Below are 21614 nucleotides of genomic sequence, written 5' to 3' on the forward strand. Positions count from 1 at the left end.
GCAACGGCACAGGCCGCACCTGGGGGGGAAGCGGGGCCGGCCCACAATGCACCGGGGTGATGCCAAGACCCACAATGCACTGGGGCAGCCCCCCACAGACTGCCTCAATCCCACAATGCCTGGGGTGGACCCCACTGACCCCCTCAATCCCACAATGCCCTGGGGAGGCCTCCAGCACCCCCTCAGTCCCACAATGCCCCGGAGTGGCCCCCCACTGACCCCCCCCAGTCCCACAATGCCCTGGGGCAGCCCCCCCCAGCACTCCCTCAGTCCCACAATGCCCTGAGGTCCCCCCCACAGACCCCCTCAATCCCACAATGCCCCGGGGTGGCCCCCACTGACCCCCCCCCCAGTCCCGCAATACCAGGGTGTGGCCCCCCACTGCCCCCTCAATCCCACAATGCCCTGGGGCAGCCCCCCCAGTCCCACAATGCCTCGGGGTTGCCCCGCACCGACCCCCTCAATCCCACAATACCACGGGGTGGCCCCCACAGACCCCCCTCAATCCCACAATACCACGGGGTGGCCCCCACAGACCCCCCTCCTCAGTCCCACAATGCCCCGGGGCAGCGCCCCAACGCGCACCCCCGGCCGCCAACGCACCTGGGAGGCCCCCACTGAACCCCCTCAATCCCACAATCCCGCCCCCCCGCACGTGTCCCTCACTGCGATCCGTCCCTCGCCCGCGAGCCCCCGGCGCCGCCGCGTCCCCTCCGCGCAGCGTTCTCATTTGCATAAACCCGCCCAGCGACGGCCGCCCATTGGCTGGAGGAGCGGGCGGGAGACGTGGGGGAAGAGCCCAGCGAGCAGGCGCAGCGCTGATTGGCGGGGGTTGGGGGCCACCCCTCTGCTTCCGGTACGCGGAGACGTCGGCCGCTTTTCACTTCCGCCCGTACCGCAGTGCTGGTAGCCCGGCTCTGAGTGCTTCCGCCCGGCGGCGGGAGCGCTTCCGGGTCAGGGCCCCGCCCCTCCGCCGCGATGGAGTTCGAGCGCATCGGTGGGCCGGGGGAGCATCGAAGGGGCGTTTGGGGGCTCGGGGGGGGGGTTATGGGGGGGCCCGGGGGGGGCTGCGGGGGGTGTCTGAGGCTGGGGGGGGCCTATAGGGGCGTCCGCGGGGGTCATTTTGGGGGGCTCTGTGGGGCCGTGGGGGTTGTGGAGGTTATAAAGGGCGTTAAAGGGGCGTTTTGGGGTCTGTGGGGGGGGGTCTGGGGGCGTCTGTGGGGCTTCGTGGGCATCTGTGGGGCTGGGGGGGGCAGGCAGGGGGGTCCATGGGGTCTGGGGGGACTCAGAGGGAGCTTATTGGTCTGGGGGGGCCCTGGGGGTGTCTATGGGGCTGGAGGCCCCCCCTGACGCCCCCTCCCCCAGCGCTGCCCCCCCGGGGGCCCTGGAGCTGCCGCTGGGGCTGCTGGAGCTGGGCTGCGCCGGGCGCCTGGAGCTGTTGACGCAGCCCGAGGGGCCCCTGCCGCCCCTCTCCACGGTGAGAGACCCCAAATCCCCCCCAAATCCCCCCCAAAGCCCCCCCTGCCGCCCCTCTCCACGGTGAGAGACCCCAAATCCCCCCCAAATCCCCCCCAAAGCCCCCCTGCCGCCCCTCTCCACGGTGAGAGATCCCAAATCCCCCCCAAATCCCCCTGCCCCCCCTCTCCACGGTGAGAGACCCCAAATCACCCCCAAATCCCCCCCAAATCCCCCCCTGCTGCCCCTCTCCACGGTGAGAGACCCCAAATCCCCCCAAATCCCCCCCTGCCCCCCCTCTCCACGGTGAGAGACCCCAAATCCCCCCCAAATCCCCCCCTGCTGCCCCTCTCCACGGTGAGAGACCCCAAATCCCCCCCAAATCCCCCCCAAATCCCCTCCTGCTGCCCCTCTCCACGGTGAGAGACCCCAAATCCCCCCAAATCCCCCCCTGCTGCCCCTCTCCACAGTGAGAGACCCCAAATCCCCCCCAAATCCCCCCAAATCCCCTCCTGCTGCCCCTCTCCACGGTGAGAGACCCCAAATCCCCCCCAAATCCCCCCCTGCTGCCCCTCTCCACGGTGAGAGACCCCAAATCACCCCCAAAATCACCCCCAAATCCCCCCCCGCTGCCCCCCCGCATTGACCCACCCGCTCCGCAGCTGCCCCGGGGGCTGCCCCCCGCCACCCTCCCCCTGGTTTCGGAGCTGGAGCGACTCTTCCTGAGCTCCCCCGAGTGGCTCCCGCCCCACAGCCACGAGCGGGCGCGCAGGTATGGGGGGGGCATGAGGGTCCTGGGGGGCGCAGGGGGGGGTCTGGAGGTCTTTGGGGGTCCTGGGGGGCTGAGCAGGGGGGCCATGAGGGTCCTGGGGGGCACAGGGGGAGTCTGGAGGTCTTTGGGGGGGTCCTGGAGGGGTGGGGGGGCCATGAGGGTCCTGGGGGGGGGCACAGGGGGATGTGGGGCTCGTGGGGGGGGTCTGTGATGGGGTTGGGGTCTGGGGGGTCCTTGGGGGTCTCTGGGTTTTGGGGCACCTCTGTGGGGGGGGGGGTCTGTGGCCTTGGGGGGCCCCAGGGCTGGGGGGGGCTCTGAGGGGGGGCCCCTCAGCAGCCAGGGGGGTTACGGGGGGGCTCTGTGTGCCGTGGGGGGGGTGCCTGGGGGGGGCATTTTGGGGGGATTCCCTAGCCTGTGGGGGGGGCTACGAGATTTGGGGGGATCCTGAGAGTATGGGGGGTTTAGGGTGTTGTTTAGGGGTTCAAGGGGGTCCCAGGGGCCCGGGGGGGGTCCCTGGGATCCGGGGGGGCTCCAGGGGGGTTCAGGGGGGGGATCTGGAGCCCCCCCGACCCCCCCCCCGCTGTCGCCGTCGCCGCAGGTGCTGGTCGCGGGCGCCGGAGCCGCGGGCGCTGCTGGCGCTGGAGCCGACGCCGGTGCACGGGGAGCTGCGGGCCGAGCGGGACCCCCGCAGCGGGGCCGTGCTGGCCTTCGCCGAGGTGCGGGGGGGGTCCCGGGGGGGGGCACACGGCGGGGGGGGCGCCCGGACGCCTGGGTCCTCACCCCCCCCCCCCCCAAAACCTGCAGGTGCTGAGGCTGGAGAACCCGGGGCTCTCGGCCAAGAACTCGCTGTCGCTGCAGCGGGCGCCGGGGCCCCCCGGGGAGGCGCTGCGGGGCGCCGCCACCAACTACCCCTTCTGGCCAGGTAACTGCCCCCCCCCGGGGCAGGACGGGCCCCCCCGGGGCAGGACCGACCCCCCCGGGGCTGCCCCACGGCCCCCACAGCCCCCCATGGCCACCCGCATCCCCCCCCATAGCCCCCCGGCGAGGCGCTGCGGGGCGCCGCCACCAACTACCCCTTCTGGCCAGGTAACTGCCCCCCCCGGGGCAGAACGGGCCCCCCGGGGCAGGACCGACCCCCCTGGGGCTGCCCCACAGCCCCCCAACCCCCTGGGCCCCCCACGGCCCCCCCACGGCTCTTCCCCCCCCCCAGGTGGCCTGGATGAGCCGAGCCTGGAGCAGATCCAAGCCCGTGATCTGCAGGAGCAGGACATCGACTTTGAGACCGGTGAGGGGCCCAGGCGTCCGGGAGGGGCCTCGTGCCCCCCCCCCGGCACCCTTTCCTCGATTTGGGGCCCCTAAATTAGTACCTTTACTCCCCCCCCCACAGACCTGCTGACGACCCCCCCCGGGCTGAAGCGCGGCGTTGACTTCCAACCCCAAGGTAGGAGCTGGGGGGGGGGCGTTTCTGCCCCGGGGGGGGGGGTAATTTTGTCCTGGGGGGGGGGATAGTTTTACCCCGGGATAGTACTTTTGCCCTGGGGGCGTGGTTTTATTGGGTTGGGGGCAGTTTTGCCCCATGGGGGGGGGGACTGTTGTGCCCCAGGACGATGCTGTGGCTGCTGTGGGGTGTTTTGGGGGGTGGGGGGGGGCACCCGGACGCCTGGGCCCCTGGGGCAGGCCGTGGGGGGGCTCTGCAGCCCCCCAGGGCCGCGGGGGGGGCTCAGTGCAGGCCGTGTCCCCCCCCATCCGTGTCCCCCCCCATCCGTGTCCCCCCCCAGGCACCCGGGCCCCGGGGCCGCTGTCGCTCTCCAGCCTGCTGGGCGCCCTGGACCCCTTGGAGCTGGGGGGGGAGGAAGAGGAGGAGGAGGAGGGGGCCGCGGGGGGGGCCAGGCCCGCGGGGGGGGCCCCCCGACCGCAGCCCCCAGGGGGGGGCCCCGCGGAGCCCCCCCTGCGCCGCGCCGACAGCCTGGAGGAGCTGGTGCTGCAGGTGGGTGCCGGGACGGGGGGGGATTTGGGGAGGAGGGGGAGTCTGTGCCCCCCCCCAGCTCACCCCCTGCCCCCCCCCCAGAAGGTGCTGGCGGCCCCCCCGGGCCCCCCCGCCTGCCGCCGCCGCCCCCCCGGAGCCCCCCGAGGAGCAGTGGGCCGAGCCGGTGGACATCAGCGCCCCCGTGGACGACTTCTACAAGAAGATCCCCGACCCGCGTTCACGGTGGGGGGGCCCGGGGGGGGTCTGGGGCGCCGAGCCGGGGGGGCTCTGGGGACCGTGGGGAGCCCTTGGGGGGGGGGTCTGGGGTGCTATGGGGGGGGCCTGGGAGCCGGGGGGGGCTCCTGGGGGGGGTCTTGTTGGGGGTCTGGAGGACTCTGGGGTCCCTGGGGGGGTTCTGGGGGGACTCTAGGACCTTGGGGGTTTGGGGGTCCCTGGGGTCCTTTGGGGGGGCTCTGGGGGGTCCTGGGAGCCGGGGGGGCTCCTGGGGGGGTCCCTTGGGAGTCTGGAGGACTCTGGGGTCCCTTGGGGGTCCCTGGGGTCCCTGGGGGGGCTCTGGGGGTCCCTGGGGTCCCTTGGGGGGCTCTGGGGGGGCCCTGGGAGCCGGGGGGGCTCCTGGGGGGGTCCTGTTAGGGGTCTGGGAGCTTGTGGGGGCTGGAGGGGACGTGCGAGAGCTCTGGGGGGGGGATTGGGGGGTCCTGGGGGGATTTGGGGACGCAGCAGGGTCCAGGAGGGTCGTGGGGGGGGTTGGGGGATGCAGGGGGGTTCGGGGGGGTCCTGGGGGGTTTTGGGGGGGTCCTGACGTGCCCCCCCCCCCCCGCAGTGGCCCTTCGAGCCCGACCCCTTCCAGAAGCAGGGGGGTCCTGGGGGATTTGGGGGACGCAGCAGGGTCCAGGAGGGTCGTGGGGGGGGTTGGGGGATGCAGGGGGGTTCGGGGGGGTCCTGGGGGGGTTTTGGGGGGTCCTGACGTGCCCCCCCCCCCCCCCGCAGTGGCCCTTCGAGCCGACCCCTTCCAGAAGCAGGCCATCCTGTGCCTGGAGCGCGGCCAGTCCGTCTTCGTGGCCGCCCACACGTCGGCCGGCAAAACCGCCGTGGCCGAGTACGCCATCGCCCTGTCCCGCCGCCACATGACCCGGTGCGCGCCGCCGCCCCCCGAACCCGCCGGGGGGGCCCCAAAACCTGCCTGGGGGGGCCTAAACCCTCCCTGGGGATCCCCAAACCTGCCGGGGGAACCCAAGACCTCCCTGGGGATCCCAAACCTGCCCAGGGAGCCCCAAAACTTCCCTGGGGATCCCAAAACCTGCCCCAGGGGGCCCCAAACCCTCTGGGGGTCCCAAAACCTCCCTGGGGATCCCAAAACCCACCTGGGGGGGCAAAAACCCAGCCGGGGGGGCCCCAAACATGCCTGGGGACCCCCAAATTTGCTTTGGGCTCTTCAAATCTCTCCAGAAACCCCCAAACCTCCTCATAGGTTCACAAATTTGCTTGGATTCTCCAAACCTTCCAGAAACCCTAAACTTTCTCAGGGGTCCCTGAATTTCCTTGGGGCTCCTAAACCTCCCCAAAAACCCCCAACCCCCCCCCCAGGAATCCCTAAACCTCTTCAGAAAGCCCCAAATATCCCAGAACCCCCCAAACTTCCCTCAGGGTTTGCTGAGCCCGTCCCCAGCCCCGTCGCGGGGCCCCCCCGGTCCCCGCCGGCCCCGTTTTGCCCCCCGCTGACCCCCCCCCCCCCGTTCCGTCCCCCCCCCAGGACCATCTACACGTCGCCCATCAAGGCTCTCTCCAACCAGAAGTTCCGCGACTTCAAGGCGACGTTCGGGGACGTGGGGCTGCTGACGGGCGACGTGCAGCTGCAGCCCGACGCCTCCTGCCTCATCATGACCACCGAGATCCTGCGGTGAGCGCGGCGTGGGGGGCACCGCCGCCGTGGGGCTGCCGTGGGGGGGCCGCCGCCGTGGGGGGGCCGCCCGCGACGCCCCTCCGTCCCTCCCCGCGCAGCTCCATGCTCTACAACGGCTCCGACATCGTCCGCGACCTGGAGTGGGTGATCTTCGACGAGGTGCATTACATCAACGACGCCGAGGTGGGTGCCGGGGGGGCGTCGGGGGGGTGTTGTTGGGGGGCTGGGAGCAGCCCCGGCCCCACTGACGCGGCCCCCCCCCCCCCCAGCGCGGCGTGGTGTGGGAGGAGGTGCTCATCATGCTGCCCGACCACGTCAACCTCATCCTGCTCAGCGCCACCGTCCCCAACACCCTCGAGTTCGCCCAGTGGGTCGGGTAGGTCGGGGGGCGGCAGTGGGGGGCCGGGGGGGGGCTGTGAGCCCACTGGGGGGGCTGCGGGGAGACGCGGGCGATGGTGAGGGGTGCTGGGGGGCGGCAGTAGGGGGTGTTTGGGGGCTGGGGGTGGTTCTGGGGAGTCCCTGGGGGTCCGTGGGGCAGCAATGGGGGGTGCTAGGGGGCCGTGGGGGGGCTCTGTGGGGCTGTGGGGCAGCAGTAGAGGGTCCCTGGGGGCCGTGGGGCAGCCCTAGGGGGTCCTGGGGGCCGGGGGGGGGCTCTGGGGGGGGCTGTGGGGCAGCACTGGGGAATGCTGGGGGTTGTGAGGGGGATTAGGTGGTTTTGCACATTTGTGCAGAATATTAGGAGGTTTGGGGGCTTGAAAGTACCTCAACTCTTCCCGTTTTTCCCCAATTCCCTTCATTTTTCCTGGATTCCCCCCGTTTTCCCCAATTCTTTGCCATTTTCCCCCTGATTCCCCTGTTTTTTCCCCCTGATTCCCCTGTTTTTTCCCCCTGATTCCCCTGTTTTTTCCCCCTGATTCCCCTGTTTTTTCCCCCTGATTCCCCTGTTTTTTCCCCCTGATTCCCCTGTTTTTTCCCCCTGATTCCCCTGTTTTTTCCCCCTGATTCCCCTGTTTTTTCCCCCTGATTCCCCTGTTTTTTCCCCCTGATTCCCCTGTTTTTTCCCCCTGATTCCCCTGTTTTTTCCCCCTGATTCCCCTGTTTTTTCCCCCTGATTCCCCTGTTTTTTCCCCCTGATTCCCCTGTTTTTTCCCCCTGATTCCCCTGTTTTTTCCCCCTGATTCCCCTGTTCCGTTTCCCTCGATTCTGTTCCGTTTCCCTCGATTCTGTTCCGTTTCCCTCGATTCTGTTCCGTTTCCCTCGATTCTGTTCCGTTTCCCTCGATTCTGTTCCGTTTCCCTCGATTCTGTTCCGTTTCCCTCGATTCTGTTCCGTTTCCCTCGATTCTGTTCCGTTTCTTTCTGACTTCCCTTGTTTTTCCCCCGATTCCCTCAATTCTTCTGTTTTCTCCACTTCTCTCCCATTTCTTCCTGATTCCCCCCAATTCCCCCCATTGTCCCAATTCCCCCCCGTTTCCCCCGATCGCTGTTTCCCCCTATTCCCCCCCGTTTTTCCCTGATTTCCCCCCGATTGCCGTTTCCCCCCCGTTTTCCCGGTTTGGCGCGGCGCAGGCGGATCAAGCGGAAGCGGCTGCGGGTGATCAGCACCCGGCAGCGCCCGGTGCCGCTGGAGCATTTCCTCTACACGGGCAACAGCCCCCGCACACGCGACCAGCTCTTCCTGCTGCTCGACGCCCACGGCACCTTCTGCACCCAGGGGTGAGCGAGCCCGGCCCCACGGCTGCCCCACGGCACCCGGCCCCACGGCGCCGGCCCCACGGCCATCCAGCCCCGCAGGACCCCACGACCGGCACGTCCCCGCGCCGCGGCGCCTGGCCCCCCACGGCGCGGCCCTGCCCTGCCCTGCGCTGCCCCACGGCGGCCCCCCGCGGCCCTGCCCTGCCCCACAGCCGCCCCACACGTCGCCCCCCCCCCCCCGCAGGTACTACGCGGCCGTGGAGGCCAAGAAGGAGCGGACGAGCAAGCACGCGCAGAGCTTTGGGGCCAAGCAGCCCACGTTCGGGGGCACCGGCCCCGGGCAGGTGGGGCCGGGCTGCGGCGCCCGTTTGGGGGGCAGCTCGGGGGTCCCGAGGGCGCCCGTTTGGGGGGGGGGGGTGGGGGTCCCGAGAGTTGGGTCTGGGGGTCCTGTTTTGGGGTCCTGGGGAAGGGAATTGGGGCCTGCGTTTTGGGGGATATTTGGGGCCTCAGGGATGGGTCTGGGGAATCCTGTTTTGGGGGGACTTGGGGTCTTTGGGGCAGGTGGGGGGGCCCATTTTGTGGGGCTTGAGGTCCCCAGGGCAGGGGGAGTCCCATTTTGGGGTGTTGGGGAGTCCCTGGGGCAGTTGGGGTCCCATTTTGGGGGGATTTGGGGTCCCTGGGGCAGTTGGGAGTCCCGTTTTGGGGTGTTGGGGAGTCCCCAGGGTGGTTGGAGCCCTTTTTTGGGGGGGATTTGGGGTCCCCGGGTGGGTTGGGGTCCTGTTTCAGGGGATTTGGGGTCCCCGGGGCAGTTGGGGTCCCGTTTTGGGGGATTTGGGGTCCCCAGGGCAGCTGGGATCCTGTATTGGGGGGATTTGGGGTTCCCGGGGCAGCGGGCATCCCATTTTGGGGGATTTGGGGTCCCCGGGTGGGTGGGCATCCCATTTTAAGGGGATTTGAGGTCCCCGGGGCAGCTGGGGTCCTGTTTTGGGGGGATTTGGGGTCTCCGAGTGGGTTGGGGTCCCGTTTCAGAGGATTTGGGATCCCCAGGGCAGTTGGGAGTCCCGTTTTGGGGTGTTGGGGAGTCCCCAGGGCAGTTGGAGCCCCGTTTTGGGGGGGATTTGAGGTCCCCAGGGCAGCTGGGGTCCCATTTTGGGGGGATTTGGGGTCCCCAGGGCAGCTGGGTTCCCATTTGGGGGGGATTTGGGGTCCCATTTTGAGGGGATTTGTGGTCCCCGGGTGGGTTGGGGTCCCGTTTGGGGGGATTTGTGGTCCCCGGGTGGGTTGGGGTCCCGTTTCGGGGGGATTTGGGGTCCCATTTTGAGGGGATTTGTGGTCCCCGGGTGGGTTGGGGTCCCGTTTGGGGGGATTTGAGGTCCCCAGGACAGCTGGGGTCCCGTTTGGGGGGATTAAGGGTCCTATTTCGGGGGATTTGGGGTCCCATTTTGAGGGGATTTGTGGTCCCCGGGGGGGTTGGAGCCCCGTTTTGGGGGGGATTTGAGGTCCCCGGGGCAGCTGGGGTCCCGTTTGGGGGGATTTGGGGTCCCGTTTTGGGGGGATTTGAGGTCCCCGGGGCATTTGGGGTCCCATTTGGGGGGATTTGTGGTCCCCGGGGGATTTGGGGTCCCGTTTGGCGGGGCCCCGCTGAGGCCGCGCCGCCGCGCAGGACAAGGGCGTGTGGCTGGCGCTGCTGGGCGCCCTGCGGGCCCGCGAGCAGCTGCCCGTGGTGGCCTTCACCTTCTCGCGGAGCCGCTGCGACGAGCACGCGGCCGCCCTCGGCTCCCTGGACCTCACCTCGAGCGCCGAGAAGAGCGAGGTGCACGTCTTCTTCCAGAAGTGCGTCGCCCGCCTCAAGGGCTCCGACCGGCAGCTGCCCCAGGTCCCGCGCCGGCACGGGGGGCGCGCGTGGGCGCGGGGGGACGCGTGGGGACACGCCACGGAGCTCGAGGAGACGTGGAGAACATGTGGGGACATGGAGAAACACCATGGAACTCGAGAGGATGTGGGGGACATGTGGGGACACGTGGGAACATGGAAAGACACCATGGGGCTCAGTAGGACATGGGGATGTGGGGACACACCGTGGGGCTCGAGGGGACATGGGGGACATGTGGGGATACATGGGGACATGGAGACACGCCACAGAGCTCAAGGAAACATGGAGAACATGTGGGGACATGGAGACACGCCCTGGGACTTGAGAGGACATGGGGGACATGTGGGGACACGTGGGGACATGGAAAGACACCATGGGGTTCAGTAGGACGTGGGGATGTGGGGACACACCGCGGGGCTCGAGGGGACATGGGGGACATGTGGGGATACATGGGGACATGGAGACACGCCACGGAGCTCAAGGAGACATGGAGAACATGTGGGGACATGGAGGCACACCATGGGGCTCAAGGGGACACGGGGGATATGTGGGGACACATGGGGACGTGGGGGCACACCATGGGGCTCAATAGGATGTGGAGGACATGTGGGGACACACCATGGAGCTCAAGGGGACACGGGGGATATGTGGGGACACATGGGGATGTGGGGGCACACCATGGGGCTCAATGGGATGTGGAGAACACGTGGGGACATGGAGACACACCATGGGACTCGAGAGGACATGGGGGACGTGTGGGGACACATAGGGATATGGAAAGACACCATGGGGTTCAATAAGGCGTGGAGGACATATGGGGATGTGGGGACACACCATGGGGCTCAAGGGGACATGGGGGACATGTGGGGACACACGGGAACATGGAAAGACACTATGGGGCTCAATAAGACGTGGAGAACATGGAGGACATGTGGGGACACACCATGGGGCTTGAGGGGACACGGGGGATATGTGGGGACACGTGGGGATGTGGGGGCACACCATGGGGCTCAATAGGATGTGGAGGACATGTGGGGACACACCATGGAGCTTAAGGGAACACGGGGGATATGTGGGGACACATGGGGATGTGGGGGCACACCATGGGGCTCAATAGGACATGGAGAACGTGTGGGGACATGGGGGCACACCATGGGGCTCAATGGGACGTGGAGGACACAGGGGGGCACATGGGGACGTGGAGACACGCCATGGGGTTTGACAGGGTGTGGGGAATATGTGGGGACATAGGGACACACTGTAGGGCTTAATGGCACATGGAGATCTGGGGGACACGTGGGAACATGGAGAATATTGGGGGGACCTGGAGGAACGCTATAGAGCTTGATGGGACGTGGGGGACGTGTGGGGACATGGAGAACGTGCAGGACAAGGAGGCACGCCATGGGGCGCGATGGGATGTGGGGGATGTGTGGGGACACGCGAAGACATGGAGAACGTGTAGGGTGTGGAGGCAAACCACAGGGCTCGATGGGATGTGGGGGACATGTGGGGACATGGAGGCACACCATGGGGCTGGTTGGGACGCGGAGGATACGTGGGGACACGGGGGCGTGCTGTGGGGCTCAACAGGGCTTGGGGAGACACGGGGACACCTTGGGGGGGCTCGGATGGGACGTTGGGGACGTGGAGGCTGCGTGGGGGCCGCGAGGACGCGCTGCGGGGCCCCGTGGGACGCGGGTGGGCGCGGGGGCGCGCCGGGGGGCTCCATGGGACGTGTGGGGCGGCGCCGTGGGGCCGGCTGAGCCGCCGCCGCCCCCCAGGTGCTGCACCTGGCGGAGCTGCTGAAGAGGGGCATCGGGGTGCACCACAGCGGGGTGCTGCCCATCCTCAAGGAGGTGGTGGAGATGCTCTTCAGCAAGGGGCTGGTCAAGGTGAGCCGCCGTGGGGGGCGGCGGCCGGGCCCTGCCCCACGGCGCGGCCCGGCCCCACGGCGCCGCCCGCCTCCCCGCCCAGGTGCTCTTCGCCACCGAGACCTTCGCCATGGGGGTGAACATGCCGGCGCGCACCGTCGTCTTCGACTCCGTCCGCAAGCACGACGGCACCAACTTCCGCGACCTGCTGCCCGGTGAGCCGGGGGGCTGCCGGGGGGCCGCTGTGGGGCTGGGGCCGGCCGGGGGGCTGCCGGGGGGCTACCATGGGGCTGGGGGCTGCTGTGGGGCCGCCATGGGGCTGGGGGCTGCCTTGGGGCCACCATGGGGCTGGGGGCTGCCGTGGGGCCGCCATGGGGCCGGGGCCAGCCATGGGGTTGCCGTGGGGCTGGGGGCTGCCTTGGGGCCACCATGGGGCTGGGGGCTGCCATGGGGTTGCTGTGGGGCTGGGGGCTGCCATGGGGCCACCATGGGGCCGGGGGCTGCCGTGGGGCCACCATGGGGCCAGGGCCAGCCATGGGGTTGCCGTGGGGCAGGGGTCTGGGTTGGTGAGGCTAGCTGCGAGGGGCGGCGTTCGGAGCTGTGGGGCAGGATTTGGGGTCACGGGGCGGCCGTGGGGCTGGGGTCAGCGGCCGTGGACGGGGTCAGCGGCCGTGGGACGGGGTCGGTGGCCATGGGATGGGGTCGGTGGCCGTGGGGCGGCCGTGGGGCCGGGTCGGTGGCCGTGGGGCGGCTGTGGGGCGGGGTGGGTGGCCATGGGATGGGGTCGGTGGCCGTGGGGCGGCCGTGGGGCAGGCGCTGACCCCCCCCCGGCAGGCGAGTACGTGCAGATGGCCGGCCGCGCGGGGCGCCGGGGCCTCGACCGCACGGGCACCGTCATCATCCTCTGCAAGGGGCCCGTCCCCGAAATGGCCGACCTGCACCGCATGATGCTGGTGAGGCCCCCCGTGACCCCCCCCCCCGTGACCCCCCACACGTGTCCCCACACGTGTCCCCCCACGTGTCCCCGCAGCACCCCCAACCCTTGGTGTCCCCCCACGGCGACGTCCTGCGACGTCCCCAACGCCCCGCGTCCACCTACAGCCCCCCCCGTGTCCCCAATGTCTTGTGTCCCCGTGTCCCTAAACCTGGTGTCCCCCCACGGCGACGTCCTACGACGTCCCCAACGCCCCGCGTCCACCTACAGCCCCCACCCCGTGTCCCCAATCTCTTGTGTCCCCGTGTCCCTAAACCTGGTGTCCCCCCGTGGTGACGTCCTACGACGTCCCCAATGCCCCACGTCCACCTACAGCCCCCCCCGTGTCCCCAATGTCTTGTGTCCCCGTGTCCCTAAACCTGGTGTCCCCCCGTGGTGACGTCCTACGACGTCCCCAACGCCCCGCGTCCACCTACAGCCCCCCCCGTGTCCCCAATCTCTTGCGTCCCCGTGTCCCTAAACCTGGTGTCCCCCCGTGGTGACGTCCTACGACGTCCCCAACGCCCCACGTCCACCTACAGCCCCCCCCGTGTCCCCAATCTCTTGTGTCCCCGTGTCCCTAAACCTGGTGTCCCCCCGTGGTGACGTCCTACGACGTCCCCAACGCCCCACGTCCGCCTACAGCCCCCCCCGTGTCCCCAGTCTCTTGTGTCCCCGTGTCCCTAAACCTGGTGTCCCCCCGCGGTGACGTCCCCGTCCCCAGGGCTGCCCTACACAGCCGGTGTCCTGTTCTGCATCACCTACACCGTGTCCCCTGGTGTCCCCGCGTCCCCCACGGTGACATCCTCGAGGCCGCTGTGGTGGTGTCCCCCCGCGGTGACGTCCCTGTCCCCGTCCGCAGGGCCGCCCCACGCGGCTGGAGTCCCAGTTCCGCCTCACCTACACCATGATCCTCAACCTGCTGCGGGTGGAGGCGCTGCGCGTCGAGGACATGATGCGCCGCAGCTTCTCCGAGTTCCACGCGCGCCGCGACGCCCCGGTGCGGCGGGGACGCGGGGGGACGCGGGGGGACGCGGGGGGACACGGGGACGTAGCGATGAGGGGACGCGGGGAGCATGGAGATATGGAGACGTGAAGATGTGGGGACATGGAGGGGCATGAGGGGACAGGGAGACATGGAGACATGGGGACATGGGGATGCGGGAGGACACGGGACGTGGAGATATGGGGACATGGGGACACGGGACATGGGGACATGGGGACACGGGAGGACACAGGAGGACACGGGACATGGAGATATGGGGATGGGGGGGACATGGGGATACCTAGGGGTGACACACGCACCTGGGGGGGCACGAGGACGCCCCCGTGCCTTGGGACAAGGGGGCTTTGGGGGAGTTTCGGGGGGGTTGGGGGGTCCCACGGGGGGGGGATTTGGGGGCGTTTGCAGGGTTTTGGGGGTCCTGGTGCGGTCCCCAGGTGCGTGAGCGGCGGGGAGGGGGTTTGGAGGGGTTTTGGGGGGGTTTGGGGGGTCATTTTGGGGCCGTTCCGGGGCGGTTTGGGTCGCAGGCGCACGAGCGGCGGGGAGGGGGTTTGGAGGGGTTTTGGGGGTCATTTTGGGGCCATTTTGGGGCGGTTTGGGTCGCAGGCGCACGAGCAGCGGGTGGCGGAGCTGGGGGGGCTCGGGGGTCGTTTTGGGGGTCATTTTGGGGCCATTCCGGGGCGGTTTGGGTCGCAGGCGCACGAGCGGCGGGGAGGGGTTTTGGAGAGGTTTTGGGGGTCATTTTGGGGCCGTTCCAGGGTGGTTTGGGTCGCAGGCGCACGAGCAGCGGGTGGCGGAGCTGGGGGGGCTAGGGGGTCGTTTTGGGGGGTCATTTGGGGCCATTCCGGGGCGGTTTGGGTCGCAGGCGCACGAGCGGCGGGTGGCGGAGCTGAGCCGGGCGCTGGAGGCGCTGGGCGAGGTCGACACCTCGGGGCCGCTGGCCGACCTGCCCCGCTACTACAGCACCGTGCGGGCGCTGCGCCAGGCCCGCGCCCTGCTCCAGGTGCGCCCGGGGGGCCGGGGGGGCCGCAGGTGCCACCTTCATGGCCGTGTTGGGGGTCCCGGGGGTCCCTGTGGGGGTGTCAGGGGTTCCGGGGGGGTCCTGGGGGTCCCCGGGGGGGTCCTAAGGGTCCCCATGGTGGCGTTGAGGGTCCTGGGGGGGGTCCCGGTGTCCCTGGGGGGGTGTTGGGGGTCCTGGGGGGGTCCCTGGTACCTTCGCGGGAGCGTTGGGTGTCCCGGTGTCCCCACGGGGGTCTCGGGGGTCCTGGGAGTCCCCACGGGGGTGTTGGGGGTCCCGGTGTCCCTGCGGGGGTGTTGGGGGTCCTGTGGGGGTCCTGGTGTCCCCGTGGGGGTGTTGTGGGTCCCGGTGTCCCCGTGGGGGTCCTGGGGGTCCTGGGAGTCCCCTTGGGGGTGTTGGGGGTCCTGGTGTGCCCATGGGGGTCTCAGGGGTCCTGGAAGTCCCCAGGGGGGTGTTGGGGGTCCCGTGGATGCCCGTGGGGGTCCGGGGGGTCCTGGGAGTCCCTGGGGGGGTGTTGGGGGTCCCGTGGGGGTCCTGGTGTCCCCACGGGGGTGTTGGGGGTCCCGTGGATGCCCGCGGGGCTCCCGGGGTCCCCGGCGGCGCTGACGTGCGGCGGTGGCAGCGGCGGGCGGCCGAGTCGGTGGCGGGGCTGAAGGCGCTGGCACCGGGCCGGGTGGTGGTGGTGAACACGCCGGCCCACCGCAACGCCCTGGGCCTCATCCTGCAGGTACCCGCGGCCCCCCCCCGGGTCCCTCTGCGTCCCCTCGCGTCCCCCCGGGTCCCCTCGGGGCCTCTCGTGTCCCCTCCATGTCCCCCCGTGGCCCTTCATGTCCCCCCACAACCCCTCGTGTCCCATCACATCTCCTCGCATCCCCTTGTGTCCCCTCCATGTCCCTTCACGTCCCCTTGTGGCCCCTCGCGTCCCGTGTCCCCTCGTGTCCCATGTCCTCTCTGTGATCCTTCCGTGTCCTTGCTGTCCCCTCTGTGTCCCCCACGTCCCTCCATGTCCCCCACGTCCCTCTGTGTTCCCTGCAACCCTCTGTGTCCCCTCGTGTCCCCCCTGTGTCCCCTCCGTGTCCCCCATGTCCATCTGTGTCCCCTGCATCCCTCTCCATGTCCCCTCGTGTCCCCCCCGTGTCCCCCATGTCCCCTCGCGTCCCTCCATGTCCCCTCATGTCCCTCCATGTCCCCTTGTGTCCCCTCGCGTCCCCCCGTGTCCCCTCTGTGTTCCTGGTGTCCCCTCCGTGTCCCCCACATCCCTCCATGTCCCTCTGTGTCCCCTGCATCCCCCTCCGTGTCCCCTCGCGTCCCCCCGTGTCCCCCCACGTCCCCTCACATCCCTCTGTGTCCCCTCGTGTCCCCCCCGTGTCCCCCACGTTCCTCCACGTCCCCTCGCATCTCCTGTGTCCCCTCCCACCGTCCGCAGGCCCTTCCCGTCCCCCTCCGTGTCCCCCCGGTTCCTCCATCCCCGTCCCCCCTCCGTGTCCCCCCCCCCCCCCGGGTGACCCCATCGTCGTCCCCCCTGTCCCCCCCGGCGCAGGCCTCGTCGGACGGCGGCGGCCGGAGCTTCACGGCGCTGGTGCTCTGCGAGAAGCCCCCCGAGGAGGGGGGGCCCCCGGCCGGCAGCAGCCCCCCCCCGGACGTGCCCTACCCCGAGGACCTGCTGCTCACCAGGCTCTTCGTGCCCGAGGGTCGGCCCGGACGCCTGGGCCCCCCGGCGAAGGGGGGGTGGGGGGGTCCCGGACGCCTGGGCTTCCCAGCGGGGGGGGGGGTGGGGGGGTCCCGGACGCCTGGGCCCTGCAGGGTGAGGGGGTCCCGGACGCCTGGGCCCCCCGGCGAAGGGGGGGTGGGGGGGGTCTCGGATGCCTGGGCTTCCCAGCGAAGGGGGGGGGGTCCCGGATGCCTGGGCCCCTGGCGGGGGGTGTGGGGGGGTCTCGGATGCCTGGGTCCCACGGGGTGGGGGGGGTCCCGGACACCTGGGTCCTGTGGGGTGAGGGGATCCCGGACGCCTGGGCCCCCCGGTGGGGGGGTGGGGGGGGTCCTGGATGCCTGGGTCCTGAGGGGTGGGGGGTTCCCGGATGCCTGGGCCCCCCGGCGGGGGGGTGGGGGGGGTCTCGGCTGCCTGGGCCCTGCAGGGTGGTGGTGGTGGGGGGTTTGGACACCTGGGTCCCACAGGGTGGGGGGGTCCCAGACACCTGGGCCCCCAGCAGGGTGTGTGGGGGGTCCCGGACGCCTGGGCCCCCCGGTGGGGGGGTGGGGGGGGTCCTGGATGCCTGGGTCCTGTGGAGTGGGGGGGGATCCCTGAGCAGTGTGGAGCCCCCCCCGGACGCCTGGGCCCCACAGGGCAGTGGCGGGGGGGGGTCCCGGACACCTGGGTCCTGCAGGGCAGTGGGGGGGGATCCTGGACGCCTGGGCCCCGCAGGGAGGCGGGGGGGGACCCGCGAGCGGCGCGGAGCCCCCCCCGGACGCCTGGGCCCCCCAGGTCCCTGCGGCCACGCGCTGGAGAAGCTGGTGCCGAGCGACATCGTGGCCATCACGGCCAAGACGCTGCGGGTGAACGCGGAGCGGGTGCTGGAGGACGTGCGGCGGCGGCAGGCGCCCCGCTACAGGTGGGGGGGCCGGGGGGGGCGCTTGGGGGGGTCTGGGGGGGCCCCGGGTCTCCCCTAGAGCCTGGGGGGGGGGGATTGGGGGTCCCTAGGGAGGTCCCGGGGGGGGATTCCTGCTTTTGGGGGGTCCCTGGGGGGGTCCCTCATTTTGGGACCTGGGGGTTCCTCGGATTTGGAGCGCTCGGGGGGGGTCCGTGGTTTTGGGGTGGTCTCTGGGGGGGGGGGGTCTGTGGTTTTGGGATGCTCTGGGGGTCCCTGGGGGGGATTCCCCACTTTTGAGGCGCTCCTGGGGAGGTCTCTGGGGGGGATTCCCTGGATTTGGGATGCTGGGGGGGGTCCCTGGTTTCAGAGAGGGGTCCCTGGAGGGTTCCCTGGATTTGGGGGTGCTCCGGGGGGTCCCAGGGGGGTCCCCTGGATTCGGGGGGGTTCTCTTGGAGGGCTCCCTTATTTGGGGGGGTTCCTGGGGGTTTCCCCGGATTCGGGGCACTCTGGGGACCCTGGGGGGGGTCCCTGGTTTTGGGGCGCTCCGGGGGCTCCCTGGGGGTTTCCCCAGATTCAGGGCGCTCTGGGGGCTGCCTGGGGGTTTCCCTGGATTTGGGGGTGCTCCAGGGGGTCCCCCGGTTTTGGGGGGGGAGGGTTCTCTTGGAGGGCTCCCTGATTTGGAGGGTCCCTGGGGGGGTCCCTGGTTTTGGGGCGCTCCGGGGGCTCCCTGGGGGGGGTTTCCCCGGATTCGGGGCGCCCCGGGAGCTCCCTGGGACACCCCCCCCCCCCCCCGCAGGAAGGACCCCCCCGGGGCGGAGGCGAGCGCGGCGGCGCAGGAGCTGGCGCGGCTGGCGGGGGGGGCCGCGGGGGGGCTGCCCTGCCTGGAGCCCGTGGGGGCCCTGCAGCTGCGCGACGTGGAGGCCGTGGAGGCGGCGGCCCGGGTCCGCGACGCGGCGGCCGCCCTGGGCTCCTTCCAGTGCGTCCGCAGCCCCCGCTTCGCCCAGCAGGTACCGGGGGGGGCGCCGGGGGGGCCGCGCCGGGGGGGCCGCGACGGGGGGGCTTGGGGTCCCCCCAGGCCCCCTGCCTCCCCCCGGGGCACTTTGGGGTGCAACTGGGGTCTCTTGGGGTCCCCCGATGCCTCATGTCCCCCCCACGGGGCACCTCGGGGTCCCCCTGCTGCCCCCTGCCTCCCCCCGGGGTGTCCCTGATGCCCCATGTGCCCCCCCCGGGGCATTTTGGGGTCCCCTGATGGCCCCTACCTCCCCCTGGGGCACTTTGGGGTGCAACTGGGGTCTCTTGGGGTCCCCCGATGCCTCCCGCCTCCCCCTGGGGTGTCCCTGATGCCCCATGTGCCCCTCTGGGGCGCTTTGGGGCACAACTGATGCATTTTGGGGTCCCCCGCTGCCCCCTCCCTCCCCCTGGGGCACTTTGGGGCACAACTGGGATGTTTTGGGGTCCCCCTGAGGTTCCATGTCCCCACGCAGAGCATTTTGGGGCACAACCAGGGCATTTTGGGGTGCCCCGCTGCCCCCTCCCTCCCCCTGGGGCGCTTTGGGGCACAACTGGGATATTTTGGGGTCCCCTTGAGGTTCCATGACCCCACGCAGAGCATTTTGGGGCACAACCGGGGCATTTTGGGGTGCCCCGCTGCCCCCTCCCTCCCTCCCCCGGGGCACTTTGGGCCCCCCCGGGGGGTGTTTCGGCCCCCGGGGGCGTTCGGGGCCCGCTGACGCCGCGGCCCCCAGTTCTCCCGGCTGGCGGCGCGGCAGGAGCTGCTGGAGCAGGTGGAGCAGCTCCGCTTCCTGCTCTCGGACCAGTCGCTGCTGCTGCTGCCCGAGTACCACCAGCGTGTGGAGGTCAGCGCCCCGCGGGGCCCCCCCGGGTGTCCCCCCACGTCCCCGTGTCCCTGCATGTCCCCAATGTCCCCCCACGTCCCCGCATCCCCCCCGTGTCCCCCCGCGTCCCCTCGTGTCCCCCCTGTGGGTGCTGGGCTGCATGGGCGCGGCGTCCCCGTGTCCCCATGTCCCTACGTGTCTCCGTGTCCTTACATGTCCCTAGTGTCCCTGCACATCTCCAATGTCCCCCCACGTCCCCGTGTCCCTGCACGTCACTGTCCCCGCAGGTTCTGGGCACATCAGGTGCGCAGACGGGGCGTCCACATGTCCCTGTGTCCCCCCGTGTCCCCCCGTGTCCCTGCAGGTGCTGTGGACACTGGGCTACATGGACACGGTGTCCCCGTACCCCTATGTGTCCCCACATCCCCCCATGTCCCCCCGTATCCCTATGTCCCCCCACGTCCCCCCACATCCCCCAGCGTCCCCCCACATCCCCCCGTGTCCCCCCACGTGTCCCCCGTGTCCCTGCAGGTGCTGCGGGCGCTGGGCTACGTGGACATGCTGTCCCCATGTCCCCCCACGTCCCTGTGTCCCCCCACATCCCCCCCTGTTCCCCCGCGTCCCCCCACGTGTCCCCCGCGTCGCCGCAGGTGCTGCGGGCGCTGGGCTACGTGGACGGGGTGTCCCCACATCCCCCACGTCCCCCCATGTCCCCCACGTCCCCCCGTGTCCCCCCGTATCCCTATGTCCCCCCCCGTCCCCCCGCGTCCCCCACGTGTCCCCCGCGTCGCCGCAGGTGCTGCGGGCGCTGGGCTACGTGGACGGGGCCGGGGCGGTGCGGCTGGCGGGGCGCGTGGCCTGCGAGATGAGCGCCCACGAGCTGCTGCTGACGGAGCTGGTGCTGGGCAACGTGCTGACGGCGCTGCGGCCGGAGGAGAGCGCCGCGCTGCTCTCCTGCACCGTCTGCCCGGGCCGCGGGCCGCCCCCGGCGCCGCTGCCCGCCCCGCTCCAGCAGGTAGGACGCGCGCCCGGACGCCCCCTCCCTCCGTCCCTCCGTCCGTCCGTCCCTCCATCCCTCCCTCCCTCCGTGCGTGTGTGCGTGCGCAGGGCATGGAGCAGATCCGGGCGGTGGCCGAGCGCGTGGGGACGCTGCAGCGCGACTGCGGCCTCCCGCAGAGCGTCGAGGACTTCGTGGAGCAGTTCAACTTCGGCCTCGTCGAGGTCGTCTACGAGTGGGCGCGCGGCATGGTGAGGCGCCGCCCGCCCCCCGCGGCCCCCCACGGCCCCCCCACGGCTCCGTGGGTCTCCCTGTGTCTCCCCCCAGCTGCCCCACAGCTCCGTGGGTCTCCCTATATCCCCCCCACAGCTTTGTGGGTCCCCCCATATCCCCTCCAGCTGCCCCACAGCTCCGTGGGTCCTACCGTATCGCCCCCCCGGCCACCCCACAGCTCTGTGGGACCCACCGTGTCCCTGCCCCGGCTGCCCCACGGCTCCGTGGGTGCCTCCACGTCCCCTTGCAGCTGCCCCAAGGCTCTGTGGGTCCCCCTATATCCCCCCCAGCTCCATGGGACCTCCTCCATGTCCCCCCCCAGCTGCCCCCCGGCTCCGTGGGTCCCCCCGTATCCCCCCACATGGCCACCCCATGGCTCTGAGGGTCCCACATGTCCTCCCGGCCACCCTACGGCTCCGTGGGTCCCCCCATATCCCCCCACGTGGCCACCCCATGGCTCCGTGGGTCCCCCCATATCCCCCTACATGGCCCCCCCCCGGCTCCATGGGTCCCCCCGTATCCCCCCACATGGCCACCCCATGGCTCTGTGGGCTCCCCGTGTCCTCCCGGCCACCCCGCGGCTCTGTGGGTCCCCCCATATCCCCCCACGTGGCCACCCCATGGCTCCGTGGGTCCCCCCGTATCCCCCCACGTGGCCACCCCCCGGCTCCGTGGGTCCCCCCCCGTCATCCGTGGGTCCCCCTGCGGGAATTGGGCGCCCCCGCGCCCCGCGCTGACGGCCGCCGCAGCCCTTCGCGGACATCGCCCGGCTGGCGGCGGTGCAGGAGGGCGTCGTGGTGCGCTGCATCCAGCGCCTGGAGGAGACGTGCCGCGACGTGCGCAAGGCCGCCCGCCTCATCGGCGAGCCCACGCTCTGCGCCAAGATGGAGGCCGCCTCCAGCATGATCAAGCGCGACATCGTCTTCGCCGCCAGCCTCTACACGCAATAAAGCCCCGCTGCCGCCGCCGCCTCCGCCTCCATCTCTGTCTCTGTCTCCTGCCCTGGGACCCCAGCATCATCCCCCTGCGCCGGCCCCGCACTTGGTTCGGCCCCCAAAACCCCCCTGTCCCCCCCCGCCAGCGCCACTTGGTTCAGTCCGGGCCCCCTGCTTTGAGGGAGATGGGTGATACCATCCTCCTTTTGGGGGGGAGATGGGCGATACCACCCTTGTTTTGGGGGGAGATGGGCTATACCACCCTTGTTTTGGGGGGAGATGGGTGATGCCATCTCCATTTGGGGGAGAAAAGTGGGTGATAGCATCCCTGTTTTGGGGGGGGTTGGGTGATACCACCCATTTTGGGGGGAGAAGTGGGCGAAACCACCATTTGGGGAGGGGAGATGGGTGGTACCACCCCCATTTTGGGTGGACAT

The 21614-nt window shown here is 70.6% G+C and overlaps 1 protein-coding gene across 1 annotated transcript; it reads left to right on the top strand.

Moving 5' to 3' along the window:
• The first annotated feature begins 46 nt into the window (after positions 1–46).
• On the top strand, positions 47–21210 carry SKIC2 (SKI2 subunit of superkiller complex). Its single transcript, XM_067317229.1, has 31 exons — positions 47–156; positions 902–997; positions 1366–1477; positions 2118–2227; positions 2826–2943; positions 3032–3149; positions 3438–3512; positions 3615–3668; positions 4006–4214; positions 4296–4436; positions 5035–5047; positions 5214–5346; positions 5965–6111; positions 6213–6297; positions 6384–6490; positions 7683–7829; positions 8053–8152; positions 9472–9684; positions 11466–11576; positions 11659–11770; positions 12390–12508; positions 13391–13528; positions 14397–14534; positions 15172–15276; positions 16090–16240; positions 17032–17158; positions 17934–18144; positions 18883–18993; positions 19769–19987; positions 20080–20220; positions 20992–21210. The coding sequence occupies exons 1-31, from the start codon at positions 47–49 to the stop codon at positions 21190–21192; spliced, it is 3972 nt and encodes a 1323-aa protein (XP_067173330.1). The 3' UTR covers positions 21193–21210.
• The last annotated feature ends 404 nt before the right edge of the window (positions 21211–21614 follow it).

Source organism: Apteryx mantelli, unplaced genomic scaffold (genome assembly GCF_036417845.1).
Source record: "Apteryx mantelli isolate bAptMan1 unplaced genomic scaffold, bAptMan1.hap1 HAP1_SCAFFOLD_330, whole genome shotgun sequence".
Taxonomy (NCBI): Eukaryota; Metazoa; Chordata; class Aves; order Apterygiformes; family Apterygidae; genus Apteryx; species Apteryx mantelli.